Raw genomic sequence first — 16,081 nt, forward strand, 5'->3', positions numbered from 1 at the left:
TGTTTGAGACGTGAAGCCGTAAGCAAGCGCGACGTCGGTCGATAACGCTGCGTCGCTGCGTCACAAACACGCGCCTCGACTCGTTCACCGCGTGTGCCGTCGGCGGCACGGCACGGCTCCCGCAGTGGAAAACCAACCTGGCACATCCTGAGCCGCGACCACCGGGGATGGCTCGGCACGGCTCGGTTGTTGCAGTGGAGATGAGGTGCAATTCCACCTGGGTCTTGTGGGATCCGTAAATCGGTGACCCTGGTATCCTCGTCCCCTCCACTGGGACTCATTTGCGTCTCGTTAGCCCTCGGGTCCAGCGCCAAGTTGCCCTGTCTCACTCTCTCTCTCTCTCTCTTTCTCGTGTGTCCCTATTCTTACCCCTGCTCCGTACGCGTTTGCAAGCTGTCAATCATTTTGGTTTTCTTGCTTCCCTGTTTATTGTCCCGACGTGTTGCCCGCTGCTTTGCACAGCCTCATTGCTCACGCTCTGTTGTTGTTGTTGTTGTTTTCGTCATCTTCCCGCAAAGGATTAAAAACTGATCATCGCAAACCTTTGACAATAATCACACGTCTTTATTTCCGACCGAGCATCCGCTGGCGGAGGTTATATCCTGCACCGATTAAGGAAAGTGAACGTGAAGACATCCGCACGACAAGTAACTCGTCACGGAGACCCGTCGACTCGAAGGGATATGAGATGCTGTTGCGGAGCAGAGGGAATAGTGGGAGACCGAGGATAATATGGGAGGACAAGGTGGGATGAGATATGACGACAGCACGTGACTCGAGATGGGGCACAGAAAAGCAGCAGCTGAAGAAAGAAAATCCGAGCATCCAAGCCCATGATGCAATAATGGAGTTCCTAGCTTTGAAGAAGTAATTGCATAGGTCTCTAAGTTGTCCATGTAAATGTGTGACTGTGGGACCTCGTGTAAGTTATGGATCTCTGTACAAGTCTATGGCTCTCTGTGTAAATATATATATGGGTCATGTAAGTGTATACGTGAGTCTAACGGATCTGTACGTCTATTGATCTCTATATAAGGATAGTGGATGTGACTAAGAGAAGAGGCACAGAATGGAAGTACGGTGCACGGGGAGCCCATTCGACAATGCGACTCTTGGCTTCTAAGATGATGACCATTAAAGAGGTTGAAGGAAAACAAACTGACAGGGAAACCGACAGATACATTTACAGAGGCAACGATCTCCAATCTAGATGTAACACTCCACGAGTCAGAGGAGGTACACGAACCGCCGTCACCAGGGCAGCAGTTTTGAAGGACAGTCCCAGTCTCGTGTGGAGCTGCAGTGGTGGCGGTGACGGTGGCGGCGACGGTGGTGACGGTCGCGGCGGCGGTGGTGGTGGTGAGGGTGGTGGCGGTGGTGGTGGTGGCGACGGTGGTGGCGGTGGTGGCGGTGGTGGAGGTGGCGACGCTGTTCTAGCTCCGTGTGGGAATGGAGCCCTGCTGGCTCTGGAGTTGCTTTCCCAGGTACTCCCTGCAAGTGCAAAGAGCCAAAGGCGTGAGTCAACGGCGCAATTCACCCGAACTTTTAATCCACGCTGCTTTGCGCAGTCCTGTCCCTCTGGTGCGATCAGTGTCGTGTGTCGTGAGACAAATCCGTGCGGAATTCTTGCAGGGCGTAGCGTCACTGTCTTTTCAGCCAAGTCTGCCATTATTGGTCAGATGTTCCGTCTCCACGTACGTCGAGGCTGTGCCACTTCTCTAGAACGGTCCGAGGAAGGAGATATCACAGAACTGGTTCCGAGATCACTTCGTGTGACCCGTTATCCACACTCGGCGGTGGCACTTAACCACCCGTCCTCCTACAGTGATAAATGTTCGTCACCTGACAGTCAACCCAATATTATTAATTTTCAGAGCTGAAATGTAGCCACACTAAGTGCAAAAAGCAAGTTAATTAGTTTTTTTTTTAATCTTTCTTTATGCGTGCAGTAATTGGTGGCTGTGCTGAAGACGACGAAGGCGCCACACTTCAGAGCCCAGACTTCATCGCAGGCTCTTAGGGGCACAACTCAAAATCATTTAGCGTTTATTTAAAACATGTTTAAAACTTTACGGAAATATTTTCGTCGCAGTGACACTGCGACAATTGGAAAAGAAGACAAAACTGTTGATCATAGCCCAACAAAACTAAATGTACTTGAATTTAGCAAAGATTCGAATCAGCGTGGGCTTCTATGCCGCATAATTAGAGAATTACAACATTGTTAAGTGATCAACAGAAAACTAGAACAAATAGATTACACGTTAATTTAGGACAGGATCAAAGACGACATTTAGATAAAAGTAAGAGCGCACTGCAGCATTGATCGTGAGTAATTATCCCATACAGATTATGCTCGCGAGCCCATTGATTGTTTGTCTGACACTAATCTGGACACGGTACCTAACAAAGACAAAGATCCCCCATTAAGCTTATCCAAGCTATTGGGGCAAGTGCTGTTAGCGTGCACCTATGAAAGCCGGCACGGTACACGAGGGGGTGGGTGGCCAGCACCACGGCCGACCGCCTTTGTCTCCCTAGTGGCGATGTTTACACACCACACCAGGTACTCATTTAAGGCTCAGTTGACCTAGGGGAGGCCCAAGACCGGTTCAAATAATCGTCACAAGTTTTGGCCGTTAGCGAAAATCTAACTAGGGACGCCGGGTTCGTAGCGCAGCATAGCGCTAACCGCCACACTATCGCTCTGCCCAACACTCGTACAGAAAATACAAAGATCCCCCGTATAGCCTTAACAGACTATTGGGGGAAGTGCTGTTAGCAAGTACCTATGAAGGCTGGAACGGTACACGAGGGAGTGGGTAGCCAGCACCACGCCCGACCGCCTTTGTGACAATGTTTACAGAACGCACTACGCACTCATTTGACGCTGATTCTACCTAGGGGATGCCCAGAACAGGTTCAAATAATCGTCACCGGTGTTGGCCGTGAGCGAAAATCTAACTCGGGGCGCCGGGTTCGAAGCGCAGCGCAGCGCTAACCGCTCCATCACCCCGCACGCGCACGCAAAGCGTGAGCGTGCGAGCGTTGAGTGTGACGACGATTGACCACCCGGCGATAGCCTCTCCTCCATGCGAGTTGCCGGCGTGCACGAGTCCGCAGCCTCCAATGAAAGACGCTTCTCGACCGGCTTCCATAGTGTCCGGCACCGTCCAGGTCACGTCGGCTCCGAGGCCCGAGTTTACGGACGTGTTTACTAATCGCTGAGTTTTGTATTTTTCTCTCGATCGCCCGCGAATGAACACGGTGTGTGATGCGTGATATTGTGCTGGCAAGCGGGGAACAGGCGTCAATTAACACCTCGGCACGTGCATCAAAGACAGTGGATCTCAGTAGAAAACGTATCTATCTATAAAACCAGATGATGTTTCAGCCGATTGCCGTTGTTTTCACAGTGGTCTCTCGCTTGTGAATAAGATTGCTTTGGATCATTTCTGCTCCACTGAGAACAATTTGCATGTAGATTACGTCATTGCTATGGAGATTGTGCAGCGGTTGCTCCGGTGTCGTATAGCCCCGTCCATATGACAGAGACACACGTGCGTGCGTTTGTGTGCGTGTGTGTGTGTGTGCGCGTACGTACATATGTATCGGCGCACTGTGAACGCTGATTTCTTATTTCGTGATATGCTGTGCGACATGATTTCAGGGGCAGCAGATCACTGTGGACTTGCGGGCTTGTTGGGGCCTAATCATTTGCTAACTTGCAACTGAGGCAGATCCAGAGAACAGCTGCCCAGGAAGACCTGGGGAGAAGCGCCTTGCTGTGCCTTGCTGTGCACGCACTCGCATATCGTCAATCAATTAAGATTCACAAATTAACTGTGGCTTCTGTGGCCCACCAGCCGCTACTGCATTGGTCAATACGGAATGTAAAAATAAATAAGCTGCTGACATTTTGATAGAACTGAACTCAAACAGTTCTCAACATTTTTTTTTAATCTCCTTAATTATCAAAGAGTAAAATGACCTCGACTGATATAAATAAAAATCAATGCAGAAGAGTGAGGCGAAGGGGGAATAGTAATGATCCAATAGCACCCAGATCCTTCTTAAACTTTCGTAAAAATGTTCTCCCAACTTTATTCCGATGCTGCAATCGGCGGCACGTCACGAGACGAACCATCCATTCGGGTCTCTTGCAGGGCAACATAGCCCTTCGTGTAAGAGAATGGCCCGCAGAAGCGGATATCACAGAGCTACCTCTGGCAGCCCTTTCAGGGAGTTTAATCCTAACCGCACATGGGAAGTTACTATTTGTGCCGTGTGTTCTGGAAGGATTTGGAAAAGCAGTCAAGTAATAAAAGTTTACTAGATATATATTTATTATTTTTTTATTACTTTCATGTCTTTGCTCAAGCTTCTAAAATATCCCGGTAGCTTCAAGTGGCACGTCCGACTGTTACGCGCCCCGTGCTGCCATGACCTTTTTGGGGGTTTTCAGAGACGCTTTGTACTTTTCCCAAAGTCCTCGAAGCCAAAGCCATTATAACCCCATCCACCACAATGCCAGGCACACGTGCCTCGATGACATTTCGCTTATCAGAATGTAGCGAGGGCGCTCCGTTTTCTCACCTGGCGTCGTCCTACGTGCAACAGCTTAGGCACGGAGTCATGGACGATAGCCACCATCCAGGGAAATAAAACTAGCATCAAACTGTATATATAAAGTAGAATTTATATTTGGCTCAAATGTCACACCGGCCCGTAGTTCACAAGCTAAATAATCCCATAGGGTGACTGCAGAAGGATAAAAGGGGCCTTTTTGTTGCTGAGAACAGGCATTTGGATCATTGTGGGTGCCCCACTTCGGTCACAGCAGGAGCTGACTCAGTGATGAGGCGAGCGCGATTTGAACTTCACTTGAGTTTTGCACAGAATAATGATGAGTGTGAATTTTAATAATCACCGTTTAAACGGGCGCTTTTTCTTTGAATGCCTTTTTTGCCCTTTCTGGATATTCAACCACCCCGTTTGCCCCACCAAACCGGCCAGGTGGGTCGCCAGCAGGGCGAGTAGCTCGCAGTCAAAACGTTGCGTGTTAAAATCCTGGTTGGGGGTTTCGCTGAGCCCATCATCCCTCCGGGGTCGATAAAACTGGTATCATTTTAGTGAGGAAGTCAACAGTGGACAGACTTGACCCCACTGTAGAATTGTGGAATTTCTACCACTGGCTCTGCAGGGCTGTAAACAGGAGGTGAGCACCAATGCTTCAATGTCCATTGAGCAGGAAATCGCTTTGGCTTTTCTCTACCACAAGTAACCGACGTCAAAGGGAAGAACACCACAACCCCTGCCCCAATGCCACTGCATAACCACGCGTGCCTCATTTACAGCTACATGTCAACGATGAATAATAGCGATCTTGTTACCCGCTAATGTGAACTAGGCTTTAGATTACATGTTACATGTACACAGTGACACCGTCATGAAAAAAAAAATTCAGGGAACCAGACAAATTTGAAGGTGAGATGTGTGGAAATATTGAATCTGAGAACAATAACTCTTAAAAGGTAAATGAAACACGTAATATAATCCGAAACAATTTGGATTAATACAGCATCTAAATGTGGCCGCATTTCAAGGGGCTCTATAGAAACAGCGGGAATAGTTATGTTCAAGACAGAGGCAGCCCATCACAGGTCTCAATGTGAGTCTATGGGCCTCTTATACGAGTCGCTGTGCGAACCCCCATCCTGACATGGGAAACACGTGTCAGGATGGCTGTAGAGGAACAGAGGACATTTGTTTTAGGAAGGGAGGCCGTTGGTCATTGGCAGAGAAGGGGAAGGTGTTGAGCCTGGACTTGAACAAGAGCCAGGAAGTCGACAGCCGAGATGGCTGTTTAAAGGCAATTTTAGACAATGAGGCAGCGGAGGAAAATGAGCAACCTCCCACTGATGTGAGCCGGTAAGTCGTTGGGAAAATGCACAAAGCTGGAATGGTAAAACAAAATTTTACCACACTGTCTCATTCAAAAATCACATTAAAATTACAATTTAAGCGCGACTCATTTGTATAGTTGTAGTAATCATGTAACTGATGACCTCGATTTCCAGGGCTATGAAAATGAGATGTGTGTGCAGTAAAGATGAAATGCCACCGACGTTATCGTGATCAATCACACGAAAGCCCAATTACCACATTCGCCATCATCATCATCATTGACAGCGCTTCCACCGTCACAGCCATGAATTATAATAATTAAAACATCTCGCTCCTTCAACATTGAAATATAAACACTTGAGAGTGCAGCTGGAAATCACATAAGTCTGAGGAAAGCTGACGCGCGTTTTACGGCTATGTTTTGAGTCTGCAGCTCCCTTGCCCTCTGCCCTCTGTGCTGTCGGCTCCCTGGCCCTGTTCAATTCCAGGCTCCAAGACCTTGCTCCTATCCTCATGCCTACGCCTGAGTGCCTCTTCAATCTCTCCAAACTACACGTGCAAAATGTCTCGGTCCAGCGTGCACAGACACTGCCGGATTTAGACGCTTGTATAAATGCGTATTGCATTCGATAGAAAATCCCAGCCTCATAATAAATAAGTTAAATTTCGATTTAAAGCTTTCGTGACTGCAATGATTCATCTTCTTTGGTTCTTTCGGTAAAGTCACGTAGAATGAGAATAAAATAATACATTGATAAAATGAAATAACACAATAATATTCTCACGACGTTTCGGCCACAACACAAGCGGCCTTCATCAAGTGAAAGGACGAGAGTCCCTTCACCTGACGAGGGTCCCTTCACCTGATGAAGGCCGCTTGTGTTGTGGCCGAAACGTCATGAAAATATTATTGTGTTATTTCATTTTATCAATGTATTATTTTATTCTCATTCTACGTGACTTTACCGAAAGAACCAAAGAAAATAAATAAGTTGTTGATAGTTCCTTCCTGAATGGTTTCTGTCAAAGCTTCCATGCGCCCATTAAGCGTGTGATGTGCCAACGGATTAATGTTTCACTCTCTGAACTGGAAGGCCATGGACAGATGTATTCTGTGATTCTGTTTATTTGTTGGTCATCATCATCGGCCATTCTCAATCCACTGTTGGATTAATGCCTCCCCCCCCCCACCCCCAAGCCGATGCCACCCCTCACGATCCCGCGATATACTAATCCAGCCGACACCAACCGATCCCGTTGCTCCATCACCTTCGGTGGGCGTTCCTCTCGGATGCATTCCGTTCCTTGGCTGCCGCTCCATGATTATTTTTGACCATTGGCCATCGTTGACATGTGAAGAGATATTGTTTTCGAGCGGTCGTTTGCGTAAAGGTGGTTACTGAGAGAAATCGCACGGCACCTCAATCTCCAGTATTCTGTTTCATGTGGGAGCCTGGGTTACAATTGGATCAAAGGCCACGATTACCAAGGGCTGAACATCTGGTTTTGAAAACCAATAAAGGACATTGAACAAACCTTTTTAACTCGTTGCTCTTGGTGTTATATTTCTCTCAATGACAAAAATGAACGTTAAGCTTCTATTTCAGCTAAATCGTCCGTGTCTTATTTATATAAACTAGCTGGGGGGGGGGGGCGGGGGCGTTACCCAGCTCCAAGGGATGAGGTGGTCCATGCGTGAATACGGATGCGATGTATGTTGTGATCTGTGTTTAGCAGTACGCAGAAATTATATTATGAAATGCGATCATTCGAAAACTTCAACGAATGTATAATCACTGCCTAATGGCCTATTGGTACACAATATGTTTGGTACACACTCCATCCTCTTCTGAACAAATTGGGTCTTCAATCAATACGGTGGCATTTGATATTGACGGAACTGTTGATAATGCCACGAATGATTGTCCATGGGCAGTAGAAAGTGTACAGTACAGTGTGCTGTATAGTGTTATATGTAATGTTGTTACATACCCTCACCATGTACTATATCTGAGCTGCATACAGTAAATGGTGAGGTTATTTTGAGAAAATAATAAGTGTCTGTCGTCAAAGAAAAATCGCATGGGAGATAAATCGTAGAGAAATAATAGAGACATTGATGAGGTGTCAACCGTTAATGTTGTGCAACGAAAGCACGTGTGTATCAACATTCCGCATACTCAAATGCCTTTTCCCACAACACGGTACAGATACGGTCCATGATAAAACGGAGACATGTCGACTCAAATCGTATATTGACCAATCGCTGGACTCCAAAAAAAACCACTGTGTACAAAACGGGCACTTTCTGCCAGACACCTGATTGTAAATGTTGTTTTGGCCAAGCAATAGGCCCGAAAGAAACGGCGTTACATTTTCGGGGCGAGTACCGTGTGACACACGCACGCACGTGCGCACGAAACCACTAACTTTTATATATGGATGACAAGAAAGTCAACAGCGAGCCCAAATCACACCTTGCAGTGTCGCAACTCGATCTTTACAGAGCCTTAGCCCCTGCCGGACAATTTCAGTGCCCCATTTCAGCCACTTAACAATTTTCTACCTTTTTATCGAAGTCAGAGCGATTTCCTGCCGCTGCTGCTCAAATGAGTATCAACGCATATGGTGCTCATCTGCCGTTCTCAGCCCCTGCAGAGCCAGTGGTAGACACTCCACATTCCCATGGCGTAGATGAGTCCATCCATAGGGCTAGCACTCTTTGATATCCCCATCAGGTGCTCGTTTTATTGAGCCCCTAGAGAGATGATGGGTTTCTGAGTCAACGTCCCAACCGGGACCTATTTACTCATAGTCTTCCATCTGCAAGCCGCTCGCCATACCGCTGAGCCTTCTGGCCAGAACACAATTGCAGAAGGTGTCGAGGGTTGTCTTTATTACATCTCCGAGTATTTTGATGCGAAAACAAATGTTAAAAGTCACCGCTTATCCCCTCGTGCGTTGCCTTTCAACGTCGTAAATACCCTCGTCGTCGTGCCGCCTGACAACGTCTTCATTGCTCGCGTCTCTCTCTCTCTCTCCATGCCCCGTTGGCTCGGTGGCCTGTGCTCGTCCCTGTGCCGGCTCTAAGTGCACTCGTGACGCCTCAGGAGTGCGCTACCTGCAGTGAAATAGGCTACGCAAAGTGTCCCATAATTAATGGCCGACGCCGCGAAAAATCTCGCTTCTTTCGAGTTTGCTATTCGCGTTGCGTAAAATGCACCAAGGGACCTCATTTACCATACACCACATCCGCAGTTATCTCCCGGAAAAATGACCTTCATGCCATTCGGTAAAGGTGTAGCCCTGCGATTGCTTGCCGCTCACGACACCGCTGGCCCCCACCACGATAACTGCCGTTCGCCAACATGTGGCGGTGACGTCACCACGGCACTTGTGCCATGCTAGGTGCACTTTGAGGCCACGTGAGGTGTCAAAGGCCCACTGGAAGGTCACAGAACAAACACAGGTGCCATGGGTTGACTGACTGAGATGACTATCTGATACACCAACTGTGCTCCGCACTGTGACAACTTTCTGCGTTTATCCGCCTGAAGCTCTGCTCATTGTTGTGAGCGTCGCTCTGCCTTCCATTGTTGCTGGAGGGCGACTGCCTCCAACTCCCCAGCAGCGTCCTTCACGCACCTCCTCCACAGAGGCCGATCTTGACACCGCTGGTACCAGTCATTGCCAATTCCAATCAACTCCACATCCTTCTGTACCCCATCAGTCCATCTGTCCTCTAGCCCGTGCCGTGCCCGTTAAGTCCCATCTATCTGGCCAAATAGAAGCTTCTTGGGCATGCGGTATCTGGGAATACGGGCTATATGACCCGTCCAACGCAGCCAGATCTATTAAGGATCTGTGAGCCTCTCACACAATTCAGTCTGGTTAAATGCCTCCATCACCTCGAGATGAGAGCCCTCAGAAATGTATTTGGACCACTCTTGCACGCGTGCCAGACATCTCCGAAGAGGTGGGGAGCGCCCACACTTTACCCCACCACATGGGGCCTGCCAATCAGTGTTATTTTTTTGACTGCTGCTGGGCAGACAAAGGCCAGGGGCATTTGAGAAGCTCGCACCGTCGTCGTTTTAACTGCTGCGCCGGGAGATAGAATCGAAGCGGCAACCTCTGCATTGCAAGTCCAGTGCGCTGATAGCCGGTATGTTCATGATTGGGCATTGGCTCAAGATATAACGGAAAGAGAGAGACAGCGATTAAATTCGATACTTTCGCTTTAGTGCAAATCACAGACGGCTTTACATATATTATAACAGGCAATTTCATCTTGCATTTAATACGGCAAAAGCTGCATCATCCTATGTGAATATTAAGCACAAAAGTTACCTGGCTACGTAAATTAACATGTTAAAATTGGTTTCATTTCAACCTGGCAGTAATGGGAGCAAAACACGTGTTTAAAATTGCATTTGCATGGACACCTCCTTTTGACCTCATGTTCTTTTAATACAGAATGTGAATGGCAGATAAGAATAATATAACATTTCCAGGATAGGTTATTTGAAATAGTAATTAGTATATCAATGTCCGTGTATTCCCACTGTCTCCATATGCATTTTTCTCATTTTAATTCACCATTTATACCGACAATCCAGCGACCTATCGTTCTATCACCGACCTCTCCACCCTCTCCAAGCTCCGAGAACAGCCTTTCTCTTCACTCAGCTCAAAGCACACGCTAACTCCACTCCAAACTCCCACTCCCTTCAGTCCGCGCCTTCCGTCAGACCTCCCCACTGCCGCTGGGACCCCACCGAGGATCCGCGTCGATGTTCACTCCACTGTGGCCTCGGCTTGAATGATCGCCTCAGTTTCTCTGCAGCCTTCCACGCCGTGAACTGGGCCCCCCTGGAATCTCACTTTGATCATCAGTGGCCCAGCCCAACAATGGATTAGGTCCGACCTCTTCTGGCAAGGGTTTCTCAGTCAGAGTGGGGGAACCAAGCTCCAGTGTGGAATCCTTCAGGGTGTCTTTCCCAGGCCCCCTGCTCTTCACGGACTTAACGTTGGCCGGCTCGATTGACATCTCCCATGTCAAATGCCATTCTTCCGCAAATGACATCCTACGGTTCATGTCTGTTGATTCAACCCATGCCTCTGGATTTGAGTCTCTCAGAGTCCACCGGTCGCCTCACAGCAGTGGTTCTGGGTCCACAAAACCCTCCTTGAAAGCTTCCGAATCGAAGCAATCCTGGTCGACGCCAGACTGCGTCTCACCGCGTCCACGCTCACCATCTAGGGGATGAATCGCTGACTCCACTATCTAATTATACGTTATCCTTCGACGGCCGCACCAACCGCATCGTCCGATTTGACAATTGCAACGTCAGGGTCCTCATGTGTTTATGCCCACTCATGGCCACCGAAATCGTCAAATCCCTTGCCTTGCAGCATAACCGGGTCTTGCCTGCAATGTCATAACTCCGTCCCTGTGTTCCATCTTCGTCGAACTACCTCAGGACACTCCAAACGCTTGAAAAACCATCTCGCCGGCGTTGTCCCCGGCGCCTGCCATCCTCGGTCAGGTTCCCTCCACTCCCTCCACTGGCTTCCCATCGCAAGCAGCGTCAGCTACAAGATCGCCCGCCCGCCCGCCCGCCTCTTGAACTTCTCTCGCACCGCACGTAGCCAACCGGGGCCGTCCGCCGCATCTGTCTGCACGTGCCACGCTGCACTACCGCTCGCGGTGAAGCTCTCCGCAGGAGCGCGACTCGCAGCCTCCTCTCTACACCGAGGAGTGAAGGCCGTCACTGCCCGGCTCCGTTTGTCCGTGACCGCACCGACCCCCCCCCCCCCCCCCCGCGCCATCTGCAACGCAGCCGTCGCCCCTCTGCTGCTGCTGCCGCTGCTGCTACTGCGCAAGTTTAGCAGCAGCAGCGGCAGCGGCAAGCGGCGTTTAATCTCCAGAGGCACGTAAAGGCCCCACCTCTGTCACCACTATCCACGCGACGCTGAGCTTGGATTCCACGCCTCACAATCATGGTCGTCTATCGTCTGTGAATTAATGTGCGCATTATAAATTGCGTTGCTGTTGATGCTGTTGTTGTTATTATTGAAGGGAAACAGTAGGGGCAGTCGCCCGAGTTCACTTCCCCAGCCATGGTCAACATCAGCGGCAGGTGACGTCTGACAGATGCGGGCGACGTTGCCAGAGGTCATTTTCAAGGACGCGCGACGACCTTGACCCCGACCACCCATCAGCCGGCGGCCAGGGGACAACTCTAACGTCACACGGCAGTGCACGAGCGGCTTATTCCAGAAGTTCACAATGCAGGAGGCCTTCCCCGGTTATTACTGGAGCTGTACAAACGGTAAGATGACACTATGCGCCATCTGCCTCGCTCACGCCCGGACGTTAAAAGATCCCCTGACGTCATTCGCAAGTGGGGGCCATCGAATGCCGGCCTCAGGGTCCACATCTGCCCTATTTGAAAAATCACACCGCAAATCGCTCAATTGGGACTGTGCCACAGCAATCATCATCATCATCATCCCCTCCTGTGAAACTGCCGCAGACTGTCTCAGAGAACCAAGGCGTCCTCCTTCGTGATAGCCTTGGCCGAGGAGAATGGAGGGGTTAGGGGGGAGGGGGGAATGTGGGTTGCAGCGACTGCGACGAAGACACGTACCAGTTATGCACCATGAACTTCTGCACGGCCAGTAGGGCGTTGTAGCGTACGTCCGTGTCCACGTGATGCATGAGGCCCATCACGAGCTGCTTGCAGCCCAGCTGCTCAATTATCCTGCTCGCCACACGCGCAAGACAAAGACCCCCCTCGTAGGCTTTAACAGGCCGTCAGAAACAAGTGCCCTTAGCCAGCACCTATTTAGGACGGCATGGCACACGAGGGGGTGGGTGGCCAGCACCACACCCAGCCGCCTAGGGGAGGCCCAGGACCGGTTCAGATAATCGTCACTGGTGTTGACCGTGAGCAGGAATCAAACTCAGGTCGACAGGTTCATAGTGCAGCGCGCCAACCGCTACACTTCCGCTCCCCCACATTCACACACATGCACGTACACACACACACACGCGTGTATACTGGACATCTGTGAAAAATACCTTCATAGCTCATCAGATTTCTCCAGGATAAACAAAGATCATGATTGTAGTTCTGACACAAGCGTGAAATTTAAGATGGGTACAACATCGTTTCTCTCGCGGAAGTCCAAAGTTTTGCAGTGCGATCCCAGAGAAATCAGGTCCATGTGGCAGCTCGCTGAGCTCCGTCACGGACCTAAAACCTCATTTGTTTAATGGGGGGATTTGATGATGAAATTGGGGTCGTTTGAATCGCTGCGATGATGGATGCAGCGGCAGCAGCAGCAATCGTTAAATGTGTTCGTTAGACAGATTAAATTCCAGGTGTGAATGCCGGTGCGTTTTTTGGAGAACGGTCAATAAATACAACCCTGGTGCCAGTGGTAAAATATCTCTAAAGAGAAGGATTGAGATTGAAACAAAGCTGTTGAAGGCGCAGGCCTGGATTTGCCTGCTCGCACCACGGCTGGAGGAAAAGGCCTCCGCACTAAGAGAGCCCCTCGAGATACTGGCCAGACGTCTTAAAAGAGGTGGGACGTACTCACACTTTACCCCACCACACGCTACCTGCCGATAGACTATACTACCATGCTCTACCCATTGATGCAGCTGGGTGGACAGAGGCGCTGGTGGAGGGGCGGATGGGGGGGGGGGGCTAAAATTGAAGAAGCGCGCTCTGTTGTTTCAACTGCCGCACCAGGAAATTGAATCGAACAGGCGATCTCTGGAGTGCAGGGCCAGTATGGTAACCGTAACGACACCGTGGGAGCATCACAGGAGTGAGAGAGAACCACAGCAGAAGTGTGTTGGGACCTATCGTCGTTCATGAGCTGACAGGCGGGACAGACGACGACGACGATTATGATGATGATGATGCAATAGGTGGGCAAGCCTCTACAGCTCGAGAGAGGCCCAGAGTCTCGGCAGGGCCGGCACGCTCATGAGATGCACCCACGGCGGATAAGAGTGGGCACACATTCGTGTTGGATGTCGCGCCGGCGCTGAGATGTTTCACTTTTCCCGAGGTCGGAGATGACGTTCTTCGTCAGCTCATTTATTTCGAGTTCAGCAGAGACGCTGACATGTCCGGTATCTCTGATGCACAGACGTGTACAAGTGGACTTTAAAGAGAACGAGAGAACGAGTGGACTACATGGGAATGAGCGGTGCCTTGCCGCTCCTGCTCACTAACTTTTTAATATATATTGACAACAACGGTATAATGCGGCGATGGCGCTTTGAGAGGGATATTTGTGCCAGAATGGCACAACGCGTTTTACCAAAAAAAATGTGACTTCACTTGCCTCATAGACCGAAGTGACCCCCCCCCGCCCGCGCACCCCCCCTACCCCCACTCCACTCCAATTACACGACTCGACATCAACGTTACCCGCTTCCCCGATCACAAATGCATTCTCCACGAACTGAAAGTCCAGAATTTTATATTGCCAGGGATAATACCGCGAGTTAAAGAGACACTGCATAAAATCAACTACAATACATTTTTTTTATTTCACCAGGTAAGGCCCACTGAGCTATACAGCTCGTTTTCAGAAGCGACCTGGCCACAAAATTATAGCTCAACGAAGTGGCTTATCATGTGGAAATCTATAGCAGCCAAATACTCTAAACGCGTGATATTCATTCTCAACGTGAAGGGAAAATTGGAGCACCCGGAGAAAAATCCACGGGGAGAACGTTGCAAATTCCAAATATACCGCAGCAGGCGTCAGGGTCCGGATCGAACCCACGAGGTCGTGAATATCTCACTACCGTGGCGATACGTGGTTTTCCAACTTTTTTTCGAATCGTCTACGCTGCATCTCGGAAGATAAGCGGAGTTGAGCCTGGTTAGCGCTTGGATGGGTGGCCACCACAAAGGGCTTGCCAGGTGTCGTAGGAGTGGCCCTTAGGTGGCGGGGCTGAGTGTTGCCACCTTGCAGAGACAGCGTGCTGGGTTCTCTCTCTCTCTCTCTGGGTACTCTGAATTCTTCCCACATGCAATCAAACATTCGTTGATCTCGGTATTGGGCCAAAGTTCAAATAATGAACCATCCAAAAACAAAAGTCTTGAGACACATTGAGGCTTTCCTGGGTAATTAATTGCAATTAGGAAATAACACTTACTACCCAGGAACAATAAATACAAATATTTGTTACACAGTGCTTTTAATGGAGTAGATTATTAACTTTGCTTTTGTGTCCTGGTCAGAAAAGAAAAGTTCGTGGGGAATAATAGCCATTTTCTGTACTTTTGAGGCAGAAGCAATTAGAAAATAACACTTACTACCCAGGAACAAAAATGTTTTTGTTACACAGTAAATTATGGGTCATTATGAATTTTGCTCGTGTGTCTCACATTAATACAATTTTAAACTTGATCACTGGCCGTAACGGTGAGAGTAAACTGATTTTTCTCGTGACAGCCCGTGCAAGTAATTTCGCACATCCCAGCGGGTAATTTATTTCAGACAAGCAATTTCAATTCTAGTGGATCTACTGTATAGTCAAGGTTTTATTAACAAAACAGGGTCAAGTGTCACATTTATTTCAATACAGATCAAGACCCAGATAGTCCACCCAATTGGGTTGGATTCATCTCCATCTAGATCAGCTGCTAGTGTGTGCGTGTGGTTGAGACTCATCATCATCATCAGCCATCGTCAATCCACTGCTGGATGAAGGCCTCACCCGAGCCGCCGCTGCCGCCACTTATCACGATCCCGCGATGTAACGATCCAACGAGCTCCTGTGCTACGAGCTGATTTTGTAGTTCCATCTCCCCCGGCCGCCCACCCGGAGGTTGCGTTCCATGCCCTGCCTGCCACTCCCTTTATCATTTCTTGACCAACGCTCCCACCCCTCGCATAGCCCGAGGACTGCGTCCGTCCGATACACCGGGCCCCCTGGTGCAGTTGCACCGCCTGCACACTCGACAGTCGCGGGCTACCGCTTCGTACGTTCAGCACCCCCCAGACTCTCCGGAATGTCTCTCCGCAAGACACTCGTGTGCGTCCTCGATGACTCGGCGATGGGAAAGCTCGTTTCTGAAATCTACCCCCCACCCCACCCCCCACCCCCCACCCCCCCACCCCCCCACCCCCCCAC

General features: G+C 49.5%; 1 protein-coding gene across 2 annotated transcripts in view; it reads right to left on the reverse strand.

Annotated features, from left to right (window-relative positions):
* Positions 1-543: 543 nt before the first annotated feature.
* Positions 544-16,081, reverse strand: part of LOC116946645 (V-type proton ATPase subunit H-like) — a 115,061-nt gene continuing 99,523 nt past the window's right edge. For both annotated transcript variants that reach the window (XM_032961764.2, XM_032961763.2), the window contains exons 14-15: positions 12,561-12,674; positions 544-1,491 (exon numbers count right to left, since the gene is read on the reverse strand). In XM_032961764.2, coding sequence (XP_032817655.1) covers positions 1,434-1,491; positions 12,561-12,674 — 172 coding nt within the window. In that variant the 3' untranslated portion in view covers positions 544-1,433. The remainder of the gene's footprint in view (positions 1,492-12,560; positions 12,675-16,081) is intronic.

The sequence above is a fragment of the Petromyzon marinus genome, chromosome 27, assembly GCF_048934315.1.
Source record: "Petromyzon marinus isolate PM22_M1 ecotype Great Lakes invasive population chromosome 27, UKy_Petmar_22M1.pri1.0, whole genome shotgun sequence".
NCBI lineage: Eukaryota > Metazoa > Chordata > Hyperoartia > Petromyzontiformes > Petromyzontidae > Petromyzon > Petromyzon marinus.